The sequence below is a fragment of the Oryzias melastigma genome, linkage group LG11 (assembly GCF_002922805.2).
Source record: "Oryzias melastigma strain HK-1 linkage group LG11, ASM292280v2, whole genome shotgun sequence".
Taxonomy (NCBI): Eukaryota; Metazoa; Chordata; class Actinopteri; order Beloniformes; family Adrianichthyidae; genus Oryzias; species Oryzias melastigma.
In genome coordinates, this window is record NC_050522.1 from 25195771 (window position 1) to 25213143 (window position 17373).

General features: G+C 40.3%; 1 protein-coding gene across 3 annotated transcripts in view; it reads left to right on the forward strand.

Annotated features, from left to right (window-relative positions):
* LOC112162530 (oxysterol-binding protein-related protein 10) overlaps positions 1–16527 on the forward strand; it is a gene marked incomplete at its 3' end in the record, with an annotated part of 69679 nt that extends 53152 nt beyond the window's left edge. For all 3 annotated transcript variants that reach the window (XM_024298325.2, XM_024298326.2, XM_036214199.1), the window contains 4 exon segments: positions 1461–1683; positions 5804–5934; positions 15803–15952; positions 16029–16527. In XM_024298325.2, coding sequence (XP_024154093.1) covers positions 1461–1683; positions 5804–5934; positions 15803–15952; positions 16029–16527 — 1003 coding nt within the window.
* Positions 16528–17373: the final 846 nt, after the last annotated feature.

Genomic DNA, 17373 nt, shown 5'->3' on the forward strand with positions numbered 1-17373 from the left:
GATCAGTAATTCATGAGTCAAATGCTCAATGCTTCAAATGAGCTTCAAACGAGCCTTCTTTGTTTCTTTTATGTGATGAAAACTTGAAGTGAAACTCGTAGGACGTCCGAATTTCAGCATCACACTAAATTCTATTAACAAACAGTTATAAATATTTACGAGGAGGTAATAACTCTTAAGTAACTTTTGGTATAAGACCCAGCCTTTTTGTGCTAGCATGTAGTTTACCTGAGAGCTTAAACTTTTAATCTTTTTAAGGTGTAATTGAAATTCATGAACTAAACTTTTAAATGTTCTAATTCTGTGAACTCATCACACGCCGAGTGTTAGAGAACCGTATGATGCATTAGCACCTTTCATTGACTAACTGAAAAAATATATATAGTTTACTAAACGGGTAAAAAAAAATCATTGACTAATCAAAAAATAAATAAAATAATCGTAGACTAATCGCTAAATAAATAATGTTTGACTAATCAAGAAAAAAAAATGGTTGACTAATTAAAAAATATAAAAGTCGACTAATTAAAAACTGAATAATCGTCGACTATTTGAGAAAAAAAATGTGACTAATCCAAAATGAAATAGAATAAAATAATTTTGACTAATTCAAAATTAAACAAAATAATTGCTGAATAATCAAAAATAAAATAATTGTTGATTAATCGAAAAATAAATAATCGGTGACTAATCGGGTTAAAAAAAATTGCTGACTAATTGAAAATAAAAAAAATCAGTGACAAATCGAGGAAAAAAACCTAATGACTAATTAAAAATACAATAAAATAATTGTTGACTAATCAAAAATACAATAAAATGATTGCTGACAAATTGTAAAATAAATAATGAGTGACTAATTGAAAAAATAATAGTTGATTAATTGAAAATAAAATAAAATAATTGTTGAATAATTGAAAATTGATTAAAATAAATTAATTGTTGACTAATCAAAAATAAAATAAAATAATAGTTGATTAATTGAAAATAAAATAAAATGATTGCTGAATAATCAAAAAATAAATAATCTGTGACTAATTAGGGAAAACAATCGCTGACTAATGGGGGGAATTGCTGACTAATTGAAAAACATGGTTGACTAATTGACTCCTAAACAGCCCTATGGTTCAAAGTGATGACGTGACCCGGTACCAAACGATACTTCAGAACCGCCTCCCTCGTCAAAAGTGTCTCTGAGGTCACCAGTGAGTGTAACGTCTGTCTTGAACTCCACATTTATGACGTCTCTTGAGGTGGTCCTAGAACCTCAAAGGAACTCCTAGACTCACCTGTGCTCCACTTAAGATGAAGCCCCTCCCCTTTACGACCCGCCACAGAACCGGACCACCTGAAAACCTGCAGCACCTGTGCAGGTGTTCATGTGACGACGGCTCCAGATCCAGTCTGGATGGAGGAACACCTGTGCGGTTTGTAGTTTCATTTCCTTCTTCTTCCTCTTCCAGGTGATGTCCCAGGCTGAAGGCCAGCAGAAGAACCTGGTTCAGTCCATCGACTCTCTCCCCACCAAAGGCCCGCTCTCCTGCCTGGACCAGGACCTGCTGCTCCTCAAAGCCACGTCGGCCGCCACGCTCAGCTGCCTGGGCGAGTGCCTGAACATCCTCCAGCAGACTCAGAGCGGCAGCCAGGGGCCCCCGGCCTCGCAGCACAACCACGGAGCCCGCTCCGGTGAGTCAGCCGCGGGACCCCAAACCCCGCCTGTCCTGTCCCCTCCCCCAGAGCCCGGCGCCGCTCGGCTGTGGTTCTTGTCCGATGAGTCGCACCGATGTAAACGTTTGTGGGAAATGTGGTTGAGCCGATTCCTGGTCGTTCGGGTTTCTTCCTGTGATGTCGTCCAATCACACGGAAGAGCCGAAATGCACCAATGGGATCAGGCGGTTCCATGAGCAAGCATGAGTGTGAAGCGTCACCCGAAGGCGTGTCGGGCCGCCTCCTCCCGTGCATGTCAGGAACCGGGGCGTTTGAAATGTGACGGAGGTCGTAAGGAAAACCCCGGCGCCGCCGTGTCTGTGCCCGGTCCAATAAAGTTCTGCTGCTTAACCCGTGTCGGCCTGAGGGGTCTCCTGTTGGTCCACCGGCGAGGACGCTTCTCCAGAAGCAGCTCCTAAAGGTGGAGAGGAAATTCATCTTCGGTTGAGGTCTGGTCTGCAGAGAAAACGGAACCGTCCCGTCAAAGCCTGGAGGACTGAAGGTCCAGTTTGTGGAACGTTTCTGATGTTTGAAGCAAAAGAAGTTCCACCTTAAGAACAATCGACTGTAGAAAAGTCCTAAAAGTCGGAGGAAATCTCCTTTGGGTTCCAGCGTTCATCCAACAAAAACATTTTCTCCACTTTTACCAAAAGAAAGAAAAGAGGAACAAAAAACAACAAGATTAGGATTAAAAAGTCGGAAACGTTTCTTTTTACAGTGCGGTACTTACAGGGTTTTAAGTGGTATTTACATGGTACTGTTTTGTACCCGCTTAGTACTTATAAAGTACTTACATGATATTTTAGTGGTATTTAAATGGTACTTCTTTGTATCTACCGGGTACTAACAAAGTATTAACATGGTATTTTTTTGTACCCTTTGAGTACTTATAGAGTACTTACATAGTACTTTTTAGGATCAATACAGGTTACCTTAATGGTACTTTTTTGTACGTACTGGGTACTAACAAAGTATTAACATGGTACTTTTTAAGGGGAGTACTCATTTTTATCCACACAAACTGGAATTTCTGTTTTAACTTTATTGATAAAACAATTTTCACAAAAAAAGAGCTTCAGAAGAAACAATTATATTTTTGTTACTTAAAATCACAATTAAAAGAATTAAAAAGCAGAAAAAGAACAAAAGCTTTAATTATTTACAGAAATATAGAATCGTTTCTACTAGAATAAAAAAAAGGATTTTAATGAAAAATAATCAAAATAAAACTGACATATTTGCAGATTTTTATTATTTCTTTTTTCTGTAAACTGATCAGATCCTGTTAAATCTAAAAGTTCTCGTCTTCTCCTCGGACGTCCTTTCCTCCATCAGGAAGTCTTTTCGTTCGATTCACCGTTTGGTCTTCTTCCTTTGCGGCAGCGGTCGGCCCGCCCTGCAGGCGGCGGCACGGACGCGGATCCCCGGGCCGCAAGTACAACCCTTTTTCCCTCCGCTGCCTGGCTGACGCGTCCCGCGGGGGCGCGGCGGCCCCCCGACCACGGCATGTACCCTCGCCAGCGGAATGAGGACTTATTTCTGTGCATGGGGGCGGGGCGGGGGGGTTGTGCTGGCTCGGTGGTCCTCACGATGGCCGACACACCCGGGATCTTTGACGCTAACCTTCCTCCTCCCACAAGCTCGGAGCCCCGCCCCTTCTCTTTTTCACAGCAGAAAAAGAGGGTTTTCCTTTAAGGACCTGGCGATCCGTAAAGGAAAGATTTCTCTCTTTTGTAGCTTTGAAATTGAAATCCGACCGATAAAAAATGAAGGAAAAGCTGCAAAAGTCTGAGGAGACGAATGGAGACGCTGCTGCATGACGGTCTGCATCTCCACGGTTTGATGCTCCTGCATGACCACAACACGGCGCCGCTAAGAGCCCACTTCTCTGCAGACGCCTCGCGCCCCCCCCCCCACTCAAACTGTCCGCTGACCCGCCGGAGGCCCGCCGGCACGCCGACCCGTCAGCGCAGTTTGCTTGGTGCTCATGCATTTCAGAGAGAGTTCTGTGTTCTGATTGGTCTGAAGCCGACGGATGTTTCCAGGCTGAGCTGGACGGACGCTCAGCAGTAGACCGCTCTTTCTTCTGAGGTCAAAGGTCAATTCTAGAAAAGTAACCAGATGAGAAAAAAAACTAAAAACAAAAACACAACAAACAAATAAAATACAATCTCCATTTTTTCTGTATTTTATTGTTTGTCTTGTGTTGCCAGATCCTAAAGTTTCTGTTACATGTTTGCTTTAAATTGTGTTTTTTAACATTTTTCTGATCATTTATAACGACGATTTCTTAATTATAATCGCTTTGAATCAGAAACCGACGGAAAAATGTCGTTTGAAAAGGTAGAAAATCTGTTTTGGTCCTCTCCTAACGTTAGGATGTGAGGGCTGTAAGCTAGCTGGAGAGAGTGTAAATGGAGAAAGGGGGCGGGGTTACAGTCAGGTCAATCAACTCCAGAAACTATGCTCTAGAAAATGACACAAGTTTTTAGGTTTTGGCTAAAAACGCTTTAAAAATAGATTAAAAAAAAGATCGGAGTGGAGCTCTCCGGTTTAAACGTTGGGTGTGAGGGGCTGTAAGCTACCTGGAGGCTGGAGAGCGTGTAAACGGAGAGTTTACAAACTAGTTTCTGGAGTTCATTAGAAATTCCCCTGACGGTAACCCCGCCCCCTTCCTCCTCCCCATTGCTGAGATCTCTCCGTTAGCCCCCTCTCCAGCTAGCTTACAGCCCCTCACACCCCAACGTTAAATCCGGAGAGTCCCACTCCGATTTATTTCTAAATCTATTTTCAAAGCGTTCCCGATGATTTCATTCTGACGTTTTTAGCTAAAATCTAAAAACTACGGCCCGCCGTAGGGGCTGTAAGCTAGCTTCAAAGTGGGTAAACAGAGAGCTCTCAACAATAGGGAGGAGAAAGGGGGCGTGGTTACGGCCAGGTGAATTTCTAATGAATTCCAGAAACTATGTTCAAGAACTCCCCACCCAGATTGGGTCCTTAGGCAAGACCCTTGAGGCTGCTGCCTAACTGGGTCCCTGTGCCCCTCAAGTACAGGGTTGTGTCAGGAAGGGCATCCGGCGTAAAAACTCTGCCAAATCACTGATGCGAAACAGTGGGTGCTGTTACGCTGTGGGGACCCCGAAAGGGATAAGCTGAAAGTGAACTACAACTACATGTTCAAGAACTGGGGTCCCCAAACTTCGGCCCGCGGGCCGGATTCTGTTCCAGGTGCCGAAGTTTGGAGACCCCTTCTCTAGAAAACGACGCAAGTTTTTAGTTTTCAGCTAAAATCGTCTGAATGAAACCACAGAGAACGCTTTGAAAACAGATTTAAAAAATATCAGAGTGGGAGTCTCCGGTTTAACGTTAGCTTGTGAGAGGCTGTAAGCTAGCTGGAGAGCGTGTAAAATGAAATTCTAATGAACTCCAGAAACTATGTTCTAGTAGAGGGGGCCCCTGGGCCAGAATCCGGCCCTGGGGCCGTGGTTTTTTCGATTTTAGCTAAAAACATCTGAATGAAACCAATGAGAACGCTTTAAAAACAGATGAGGAAAAGATCGAGTGGGGTTAGTGTTTTGAGGGCTGTAAGCTAGCTGGAGAAGGTGTAAACGGAGAAATGGGGGCGGAGTTACAGTCAGGTGAAGCTGTGTTCTAGAAGAGCGGTCCCTAAACTACAGCCGTAGTTTTTAGACTTTAGCTAAAAACGTCTAAATGAAACGAAGGCTTTAAAAACGGCTAAAAAGAGTGAGACGTTAATCTTTTATTTCTGTTGCTAACAAGTTGTGCCGTTGTTTCCACGTTGATTTTACTGTGAGTATTATGGGATGTTTAAAAGTTGCAGCAGACGGCGTCTCTCCAGCGTTTTCACGACCTAAAACATCCGATTCTTTCTGCTCTTTAATGCTTTAATAGATGCTGATTTAAAGAAAAATGTCTTCAAAAACAAAAACTTTTAAAGCATCAAAGAATAAATAAACAGCAGCAGCTGCAAAGAAAACGACCTTTTTCGCTGCATCATTTTGGTCCTTCCCGATCAATAACAGTGGTGTGCACTCATCGGCGTCTCCGTCGTCCTCTCATGTCGCCTTGTCGTTTGCAGATGGTGCTCCTGTGTGGACTGTACCAAAGTCGCCCTCGGGGGAGCAGCTGAAGAACGGAGGTCTGACTCCTCTCAGGTCAGCCAGGCTCTCCCCGGCCCTCAGGAAAAGGAGTCTGTCCCGTGGTGCTGAGGTGAGAACTGGGCGTCAGAGTCCATCACGTCTCTCTGCTGTCGGTGCGTCTCTTCACCGCATCTCCATCCAACCTTAGAGACGTGAACTTTAAATCAGGGTCCAACTCAGTCGCACAAAGGGTCCAAAACAAACCTGAGGTCGAACAGGATTAACATTTATTTAATACTCTAAAACTACATTTTTAAAGCTTTATAGATGTACAGCATTACGTGCTATAATGCTAGCTGAATTTGGAGATGCTGAAGTTAATAGCAGCTAAAATATTAGCTAAATGCCAAATTAGCCTAAAAAAACTAAAAAAAAAAACCTTAGGTTAGCCAAAACAGCTAGCATGTAGCTTAAATATTAGCTAAACTTCAAAAAATTGTAAAAAACCTGAAAAAAGCTTAAATTAGTAAAAACAGCTAGCATGTAAATACTAGCCTAACTCCAAAACAGTCCAAAAAAAAAATTAAAAGAGAAGCATTAATTACCCAAAACTGCTAGTTTGTAGCTGAAATGTTAGCTAAACTTCAAAACAGCCTAAAAAATACATTTTTTTAAAACTTTAAACTGTAACTTTTATCTACATTATTTGGGACAGAAGTAAGAACTTCTGCCCTCGAGGTTTGCTACAATCACATATTCCAAAAGTTTTTTTGTAAATTCTGAAGGTGGCATCAATTGTAACCAAGAGTCACATTTTTACACGCCGCACAATGACATCAGAGAATCAAGAAAATGCTAGAATTTTATGGCGAACGGATGATTTTTCTCTAAAAGTTGACAGTGGTCAGGCTACACCCAGACACGTTTCAAGGTCGCGCGGTGGCCGTCCAGGATGACCACATTAAGAGCTCTGATTGGACGATGTGTGAATGTCTCCAAGAATTTTACACTCCAACACCTAAAAAAACGGGGAACACCCCAAATAGAGCAAGAATAAACAAGGGAATTCAGACACAATCTTAATTTATTCTTAAAATAACTTAATAATCTCATCCATGTAAACATTTACTGATGAATAGAAGTTTATCTAAAGCATTTTTAGGCATCAATTTTCAGGGAAATAGACTGAAGTTTACAGATTTTAGAAGAAAAAAGACAAATTTAATTTAATTTAAATCAGCTATACTGTTTTTAAATTAAACCCACTAAAATTAGTTTTAGAAAATGAATTTAAATGTATTAAATCTGGTCTAATGAATTCAGTATTTTGGCAGTGATGGTCAGAAACAAACATTTATGAGAAAACGTTTCTGTTGGTGAAGAACCAAATCTGGGAGTTCTGGAGGCAATTTCACAATAAAAGCATTTCAGGAATGTTTATTTAAAAAAAAGAAAATGGATATTTTTAAACAGCTTTAAAACAATAAGGTGGCTGAACGTTTGTGAGTCCAGCGTCTTTACGGTAAAGAAGATATTTTTAAAAATAGAGTTTCTTTCGTTCCAAAATTATATTGTTATCCATTATTTTTTGAGAATATTTAACATTTCTTTTGCTTGTTCTTCTTTTTTTATTTTTCTTTCTTACGATGAATCATTTCTTTTTCTAGAAACTGTCAACAATGTCTTAGACACCGGTGACACGTCTCTGTCCTCCAGCATTTCTGCTGCAGTTTCTTCTCGTCTCTGAAAGTGTGAACAGAAAAGTGGGTCATGGAGGATGGAGGCGGGGCTAATCCCAGGAGGGGGGCGGGGCCTTGTGGTTTCTCTGATGACCGTCAGGAACCCCCCCCCTTCACCCTCATTCTCTGATGTACAGACAGAAAGTTAAAGGTTTTCAAACCTGTTGCTGTTGGGAAGCAGCTGCTGATGTTTTTCCTCCCGTTTCCATGGAAACGTGTTCATTCAGGCTGACTGAGGATTCCCATGGATTCTTGTTTTTTCAGCTGAGATGCTATTTTCAGACGACTGCCTGCTATAAAAAGTGAAACTTTATGGGATTTAGAGGCTTTAAACTTTAGAAAAAAATGTGTATTTCTCAGAGTGAGTGAGAAAATATAAAACAGTTAAAAAAAATAGAGCCAGTAGACTGCTTTGGTAAGATTTCTTTAATAAGTTGGAATGTTCTGCTCATTTGCTTTACTGAGGAATTTCAGTTTATTTGGAGTTTAGCTATTATAGTATTGCAAAAATATTAGCTAAACTCCATATTAGCCAAAATAAACCTCAATAGATGCCAAATTAACCAAAAAAGCTGTTGTTTAAATACTAGCTAAACTCCAAAATAGCCTAAAATTCCTCAGTAAACTAAATTAGTCATAAATGTTAGCCTATTACTAAAATATTAGCTAAACTCTAAATCAGCATAAAAAACCTCAAGTCAATAAGAGCTAACATAAATAGGTATAAAATAGGTATAAAACTACTGTATTACGTAAATTCAGTTTTTAAAATTAGTATAAAAAGTGAAAACATAACTCATGAATGTAATCAAGGCTTGTTGCTAATCTAACTTTCTCATTTATTTCCTTTGGAGCACATTTTGTTCAATATTTAAAAAACTATAACGTTTATAAATGCCAAAAATATAAGCAGTAATCATGTCTGTACTTTTTGTAATGGGATTTATAGTTTTCATTCTTCTCTCTTAATTTTGTTTACAGAATATATTTTTTTATTCAGATCTTTGTGACCTGATTTGTTGGATCAAATCTGTCAGACTTCAGATGAGATCAGATCTTATTCTCTGCAGATGGAGTTTAGAAGGAGGCGGAGTTTGCCATCTAGTGGTTGCAGGAGGTATTGCAGGCAGAAGGTGGTGGAATTTGGACCCAAAAACATACGTGGAAAAAACTACAAGATGATGGATTGTTCTGACCGCCGGTCCACTCCAGGCCCCTCCCTCAGTAATCCTGTTTACTTTGCAGTCGAGCTTTTACTCTGGAATCTGAGGAGGAGGAGGAGGAGGAGGAGGAGGAGGAAGAAGAGGAGGGGGAGGGGGAGGACATTACCCCGGAGTAATAAAGGTTCTCTGAATTATGTAGCGCCGCGGTGGCGTTTGATATTCTGTCCGAGTAGCAGCTGGGGGGGTTCAGGGCCTGACTGAGGGGGAACTGCTGCAGCTGCAGAAAACAGGGACGTTTCAGCATCTGCAGCAGGACGTCCCGCCGCCTGCTACCGTGCTAACGGGGAGCAGCAGCAGCGTTTCCTGCGTGGTTTCAGCGGGAAAAGCTCCTGTCGGGGGTGCGTCAGGCGGATGAGTCACGAGCGCCGCGCTCTCCGCTCATATTCAGGACGTTCAGCCGGAGGAAAAGATGAAGCTGTAACTCAATCTGCTTCTTTATTGAAGCTTCACTCAGACGGATTGAATCCGACACTTCCTGTTGGAGGAGACTCTCTGATCACTTTAGAGATGATTCCTGCAAAAGCACAAATCGTTTCCTCTTCGCTTCATTAAGCAGAAACTTTAAAATCTGCTAATTTAAGTACAAAACATGTTGGTTATTCTGTAGATATTTTATAAAACCAAAATAATATAAATAAATAAATATATATTACAATAATAAATATAAATATGTATAAAGCTGTGGTGCCTCACCTGCCACCACCACCCCTTTTTGACCCTCCCCCGCTAGCTGAGCAGCTGTTACGTGCCCCTCCCCCTCCCCTCCTGCTCAGACAAATTACTTAAAAAAACATGTTTTTTCAAAATGGCGGCTTTTCTGTAGGTTTATCCCCATAGCAACCATTTTATTATTTGGTCGCCTGGTTGTGACGGGCAGATCTACGTCATTTTTAGAAGAATTGGCAAAAGCAAATTTTTGGATTTCCTTGGTAACGGAGGTTTTTTCTAACCACGCCCACATTTATAATATGTACCATATTTGGTATAGTTTTGTTCATCTTGATCCAACGATTAATATATTAAATGTTCACAATGTTTTAGTCAAAAATGTGCGAGCATCAAGGGAGCGCTACTTTTGCTAGCTTGCTATGCTAAGGTCTGTCGAAATGTACGATCTTTAAAACAAATATTTTGTTTCCAAGTAGCTTCCCAATGATGCTCCAGGAGTTAGGAGGCCATAGGTCACAATTTTTTAGCAACAGGAAAAAAAAAATTGTTAGCCCGTCCACCCTCCCCAACATCCAGAGGGGGGCGACTCACGTTTTGGAAGAGCGTCACTGGGACTTCCCCCTGCTTCATTTTCCTCCCCCCACAGTGGTGGAGTGGGCGGTGTGCATCCACGACTTCTTGGGCTAATTCTGAGTTAAGCTAAAATCTTAGCAACACATTAACTTGTTTGGATAATTTTAAGGTAAGCTAATATTTTAGCACCAAGCTAGCTTTCCTGTCTAATTTGTAATCTTGGTTTTTCTGGGCTAATTCTAAGTTAAGCTAGTGTTTTAGCCACATGCTAACTTTTGGGGCTAATTTAGCATCTACTGAAGTTTTTGGGGCCTATTCTGAGTTAAGCTAATATTTTAGCACCAAGCTAGCTTTCCTGGCTAATTTGGAATCTTGGTTTTTCTGGGCTAATTCTGAGTTAAGCTAGTGTTTTAGCCACATGCTAACTTTTGGGGCTAATTTAGCATCTACTGAAGTTTTCTGGGCCAATTCTGAGTTAAGCTGATGTTTTAGCAACATGCTAGCTTTTGGGGCTAATTTGGCATCTACTGATGTTTTGGGAGTAATTCTGAGTTAAGCTAGTATTTTAACAATACAGTCACTTTTTTTAAGCTAATTTGACATCTACTGAGGTTTTGAGCAAATTTTAAGCTCATACCTTTTTATACATTTTTACATTATTAGCATTTTTTTTTTTTCACTTTTGAAGAAATTCTTGAGTTTCTTTGTGCACATTCTACAACATTAAATCATTTAGCAACTTTAGCGTTAGGCAAATAGCTTTAGTATTTTCATCAAATCCCTTCATGTTTTTTCACATAAATAATCTTTTCCTGACTCAATTTATATTTTTAATGTAGCATCTTTATTGGTTTGGCTCCTTTATTGTGGTGAAATTATTTATTTTATGCTAAATTCTGTAGATTTTGGACAAATGTTCTCACGTTTTGAGAATAGAAAGAGAATAAAAAATAAACAGAGCTAAGCTGTGATGTGGAGAACCTGTCAGTCACATTCCAGGGCAAAAATCTGAGATTGATCCGACAGAAAAGCAGCCGTTTGGTTCTGGAGGGATGAAGGATGGAGGCGGCGGTGTTTCCTTGTACGGCGTGATGCTGCCCCCCCCAGAGGATGCCGGGGAGGGTGGGCGGGCCGACTGGACGAGCGTCACTGGGACTTCCCTCCGCTTCCGTCCCTCCTCCCACAGTGGTGGAGTGGGCGGTGTGCAGAGCAGACGCTCCTCGTCTCTCTGGAAACATCCAGCACTTTTTTGGGACCGCCGTTCTCCTGACCCGCCAGGATCTTCTCCCTCCTGGATTTCTCCGGAGATCCCTCTCCCGGTTGGAGGAGATGAGATCCAGCTCCATGCAGGTGAAGGCTGGAGCTCCACAGCAGTGCAGTGTGAGTGTTTGCAGCTTCTGCTCCATCTCTGCTTCGGTTTGGGTCTAAAACGGGGAAACGTTTCCCCTCATTAATTATGGAAGTAGACCAAAGCCGTCCGAACCTCGGTGGAAACAGATCCACGGATCTCTGGTTGGAGCTGGTCTCTTCTCTTTGATAAAATCCTCTTTTTTGTCACTTGTGACGGAGCTCCTGATCCGTTGTGTTGCTGGAAACGACGACACGTTTGAGGGTAAAGAACTCTCCTCACAGGATGGGATTTCCTGTCATTAGTGCGGCGAGGAGCTGCTTTCTACCGGAAAACACCGTCCGCTCTTCAGGGGCTGATGGGAAAAAAAACTGAACTTACAGAAACTATAACTCCAAAAGTTACTCAAAAATAGGAATTAACCCATCTATTATGATGATGTTTTATTGCTAAAGTCCCACAAACATTTAATACTGTGATGGAACAAATGAAAACAATTAGAAAAGTGTAAAAATAATCAAATGTTTAAGGTTTTTTTGTTCAAAAGTTTACTTTCCAGCAAATTGATGCTCCGTCCTTACAGTTTAAAGTGAGGATGAAGTTGGAATGTTGAGTCCAAACCATCATTCTTCCCCCGCCGTGCTTTAGCCTGTGAGTTGTTGTGACAGAATCCTTCTGGATTGTTCAGATTTTAAATGTTAATTAGATGAAGGAGCTTGTAGAGTCTGACATGCAGCTGTTGAAGGTTTAAGTTTTTTGTTATTCTCCTTAAAGGATGAATCCTAAATGATTTCTTCTCTAAAATAGTGTCTTTTTTAAATGAAATGTTTATTTTAAACCCAGAATTCTCCAAAAAATTAATTTAAAAACAATTATAACTGAAAAATCAGCCCATACTCTGTTTTTTATTTACAATATTTTCCTATTTTTTCTGTAAACAATGACTCGGAGTAACAAAGAATCCGTCCTAAACCTTCTAGATGTTTCTCTCATGTTGTTGCTAACAGTAATTGATTAAAGGACGCTAACTGGAGCTTCTAGAGTCTGAGATGCAGCTGTTGAGTCCTAAATGTTTTCTTCTTTACAATAATAGCTAATGACTTTAATACATTTTTTATTTAAAAACTGAGAATTACCCAAATAATTCTGAGTTAAGCTAGCATTTTAGCAACGTGTTAGCTTTTAGGGCTACTTTGGCTTCTATTGATGTTTCCTGGGCTAATTTTGAGTTAAGCATTTTTTTAGCAACATGCTAGCTTTTTTGGCTAATTTGGAATATAGGTTTTTTGGGCTAATTTTGAGTTATTCTAATATTTTAGCAGCATAGCTTGTTTGGTTAATCTGGAATCTACTGAGGTTTTTGGGCTAATTCCGAGTTAAGCTAGTATTTTGGCATCATGTTAGCTTTTAGGGCTAATTTGGGATATGCTGATGTTTTTTGGGCTAATTCCGAGTTAAGCTAGTATTTTAGCAACGTGGTCACTTTCTTTTTTAGCTAATTTGACATCTACTGAGGTTTTGAGCAAAAATCGAAGTTCATACCTTTTTATGTATTTTATATTTTTTGCATTTTATTTATTTTTCAAGAAATTCTTGAACTTCTTTGTGCACATTATGCAGTTTGTGCAACATTAAATCATTTAGCAACTTTAGCATTTGGAAAATAGCTTTAGCATCTTCAACCTCATTTAGCATTCACACCAGAATTATCAGAGGTAATGCAACTTTTCTATTTTCCTTTATTTTTCAGTAAACTTTGGGTCAGAGTAACAAAAAAAAGTAGTTTTTTAATAAAGAAAGTTTTTACTTGACTCAGAATCTTTAACATTTTCTATTTTTCTGGATTTGTTTTTTCTTCAATTTAAACTTACAGTTTAGACCGTCCGAACATTTCCACACGTCGCCATCAGATTCTGAAAGTTTCTCCTGTTTTTTTCCTCTGCAGTCGCTTCCTGCTGCTGTCAGGAGCCTCTTTAATTAGTCAGACCGTCCTCCTCCATCCTCCTCTTGCTATCATTTCTAAAAATATCCTCCGCCGGGGCTCCTGTGCTTCGGAGCGTGCTCCGTCCCATGTGTCTGTGGATGTTTTTGGTGCAGAGCGTCATGCATGGGATGAAATATTCAGGTGACAAGCAGATGCTGCTCCTCCAAACATCCTCCCTCCTGTTTCTGCTCGGATGCTCTGATGTTCTTCTAACCCAGATTATCTCCTGATGCTTCTGTGGAAACCAAGCAGGTTTTTTCCGTGCTGTTCACATGCATGAGTGAGGCTGCAGGAGGGCTGCAGGCTCCACAGCCTCTTTTCTTCCGTTAGGTTTCATCAGCTGTTCTTTCATTTCTTTACAGTTGAATAAAAGCACAAAGACTAAAGTTGTTCTTCATGTGGAGCTCGCCGGTTGATCTGACGTCTTTAAGGATAAACTAGTGGATCATTTCATGAACAGGGACAATAAAAATAGCAAAAGAATAAAGAAATATACAATTTTTTTAAACCGATTTGTGAAATTCTGGATCTCTGTGGATGATCAGATTCATCAGAGCGACGCTCGTGGCAGGAAGCCGTCTTTGTGGTTATTTGGGGGAGGAGTCTAAACAGATTTGGTCCAGAATGTGGGAGGAGCTGGATGGAGGGCAGGTTGGAACCAGGAACCCTCCCCCCGGTGCAGATCTCTGTTCACACGCAAGTGAACTCTGATGCGTTTCACCAACGGAACCCGAGAAGTTCAGGGCGGATTTGACTGAGATTAAGATCAAATTTGTCGATCCTCGTAGGGAAATTAGGTTCTAGTAGATGCACGATAAAATACATTTTTAGGAAAGTAAGATTAAAATGAACCTTTTAATTATAAACTCAGTAATTCATTTCCAACCTTCTTACTTGTGTTTATGTTTACGCTGCTAAACCCTAATTTACCCCCCAGACTAAAACATTTTCATTTATTATACAACCTATAAATAGACGAAAAGGATAAAAGTATTTTTTTAAACTTATTTTACAGTTAAATTCAAGTGCACTGAGTTTGTTTCTTCTTTATTTACGTTTTTCAGATAATTAATAATATTTAAATAAACGGTTATTTAGAATATTATAAAACATTTTCTGATTGTAAAATTTGAAGGAACTTTTGAGGATCTTCACTGTTGTGATGAACTGAAACCAAAAGCAGATTTCAAACATTTACAGCAAAAATCCTGAAAGTTGAAAAGTTTATTCTGAAGAGATGGTCCTGAACTACGGTGGCCCTGAAGTTCAAATCACATCAAACTTCATTTATCTCTGTTCATACGTAACATCTAAACAAAAATATGAAAATAAGCACATTAATATAAGAAAAATAAAAATACAAAAAAATTACCTAATGCAAAAATATGTAAAGGATTATATAAAATAACAAAGAATGTTACAATTTAGAAATCAAACTAAAAAAAGGAATTCCCTGAAATCAAAGTGAAATATTAAAAAATGAATTAAAATGAGGAACTAAAAAAGGTACGTATTATTGGATGTTTGAGTTTTGAAGAGGAGTTAAAGCAGAAGAATCGTTTACCTGAACTTTGGTAATGAGTTGATTGATAATCTGTTAAGTTGCATTGGGCGTGGCCACAAATATCTTCTCTCATATATATATATATATATATATATATATATATATATATATATATATATATATATATATACATCGCCACGTCTAACAACTTCCTGTTGAAAAGGGAACAAACGTCGTCATCCAATCAGTGCTGTCCCATAATACCACGTGTTCTGCTTCATTTTGGAATCATTTTTGTTTTCTGGAGTTTTGTCTTGATTTCTTAAACTAGTTTTTTTATTCTTTATTTTGCTTTTTAAATTGTGATCTCATATGTTTTTGCCTGGAGGGATTTGTTGATGTGATTTGGACTTCAGGGCCACCGTAGGGATAAAAATGAAAGATTTTTGCCAGTTTTTAGTTTTTTTATTTCATATCAAACATGATGTGATTGTTTACACTGCAAATGTAATTAAATTAATTTAAGGCCACTACATTTTATCTTAAGTAAAAAGTTCTCATAAAATAAGATAATAATAAACTAAGATTATTTTCCTTTTGAAAAAACAATAGAAAATAAGACGCATTTTCACTGAAACAAGTTTTTTTTACTTTGTAAGGATTGAGAAATTAAAAAAAAAGACTTTGATTTATAGTTAAGACATTTCCTTCTTTTCAAACAATAATATATTAAGTCAGTATTTTTACAACTTTGTGGCTTTAAGCTTCTTCTACAAAGACAAGAAGTTTTCAAGTAAAGAAATTCTCATTCCTTAATGTTATTATGTTTACTCTGATAGTATTATAATAATATGCTTTTATTTTGTTGGGTTTGTCGGGTCTTCCTGTTTTCGCTGACCTCTATAACTCTCTCAGACTTTGGTTCCAAAGAAAACTTTTCTGTGTTTCTGTGTCGTAGCGTCACTCCGGGCTGGAGGACATCGACCCCGCCGAGGAGGTGACGGACACGGAGGACAACGAGGAGGAGGATCTGGGCGTCCTGGACGACCAGCGGAGCGTCATCCTCCACCTGCTGTCCCAGCTCAAACTGGGCATGGACCTGACCCGGGTAAGGCCCCCAAACCCCGCCCCTCTTCCTGACCATCCGTCCGGTGGCGACGCCGTAAACCGCGTTTCTCTGGTAGGTGGTGTTGCCCACGTTTATCCTGGAGAAGCGATCCCTGCTCGAAATGTACGCCAACTTCATGGCCCACCCCGACATGTTCCTGTCCATCACCATGGGGGCCACGGCCGAGGACCGCATTGTGCGCTTTGTGGAGTACTACCTGACGGCGTTCCACGAGGGCCGGAAGGGCGCCGTGGCCAAGAAGCCCTACAACCCCGTTCTGGGGGAGACCTTCCACTGCTCCTGGGAGGTTCCTCGGGACAAAGTCCGGCCCCTGGCGCGGTCCAACCAGGGGTCGGCGCGGGAGCCGCCCAGGGGCCCCAACAACTCCCAGCAGGGCGAGGACCCGCAGGGGGGCTGCTACAGGGTCCGGTTTGTGGCAGAGCAGGTGTCCCACCACCCGCCGGTGTCGGGCTTTTACTGCGAGTGTCGGGAGAGGAGGATGTGCGTCAACGCCCACGTGTGGACCAAGAGCAAGTTCATGGGGATGTCGATAGGGGTGTCCATGGTCGGGGAAGGTGGGTGTCTCACTCTTTCTGCCGTACCTGTCAAGGATTTTTATCCTTTTTCCCAACAGAATTGCTCCTGAATCTGTTTGTGATCCTGTTTTATAAATAAGAAATAATCTAAAGTTTTATTTTGTGAAACTACATCTTTGAAAAAAGGTGTAGCCATCACCAGGAACTAACTGGCATTGAATAGGCCACAGGTGCTCCCCACCCCCGCCACTACTTTTTGACCCTCCCCCGCTGGCTGAGCAGCTATGAAACGCCCCTCCCCCTCTGCACCTGGTCGGAGCTGCACAGTCAAATTCATGAAAAAGAAACACTTTTTTTTTCAAAATGTCCACTTTCTGTTCATTTTATCTCCATAGCAACCATTTAATTTTTTAGTCACCTGGGGCTGACGAACATGTCTACGACATTTTTAAAAGAATCTGGAAAAGTAAATGTTTGTATTTCCTTGGCAACTGAGGTTTTGTTAACGACGCTCACATTCCTAATAAGTTCATATTATACGATATATTGCTTTGTTCATCGTGAGTCAACAATTAGTGTTTCAGGGAACATTTTTACAATATTCTGGTAAAAATACGTGAGTAACAGGGAAACGCCACTTCCGTGAGCTCGCCATCCTGACGTCGTTCAAAACCTACAACTAATAGGTTTAACATTTTTTCTAATGACGCTTGAAGAGTTGGGGTTATATAGTTTAAAATCCTTAGGAGGAGTTGTTTGAAATGTGATTTTTTATTATTATTTTATTGTACTCTTGCCAAGGTCAAAAGTTAATGAAACTTAATGTGGTTGTAGACTTAATCTGGGTCAAACTTAATCACACAAGGGGACAAAATCCAAAACACA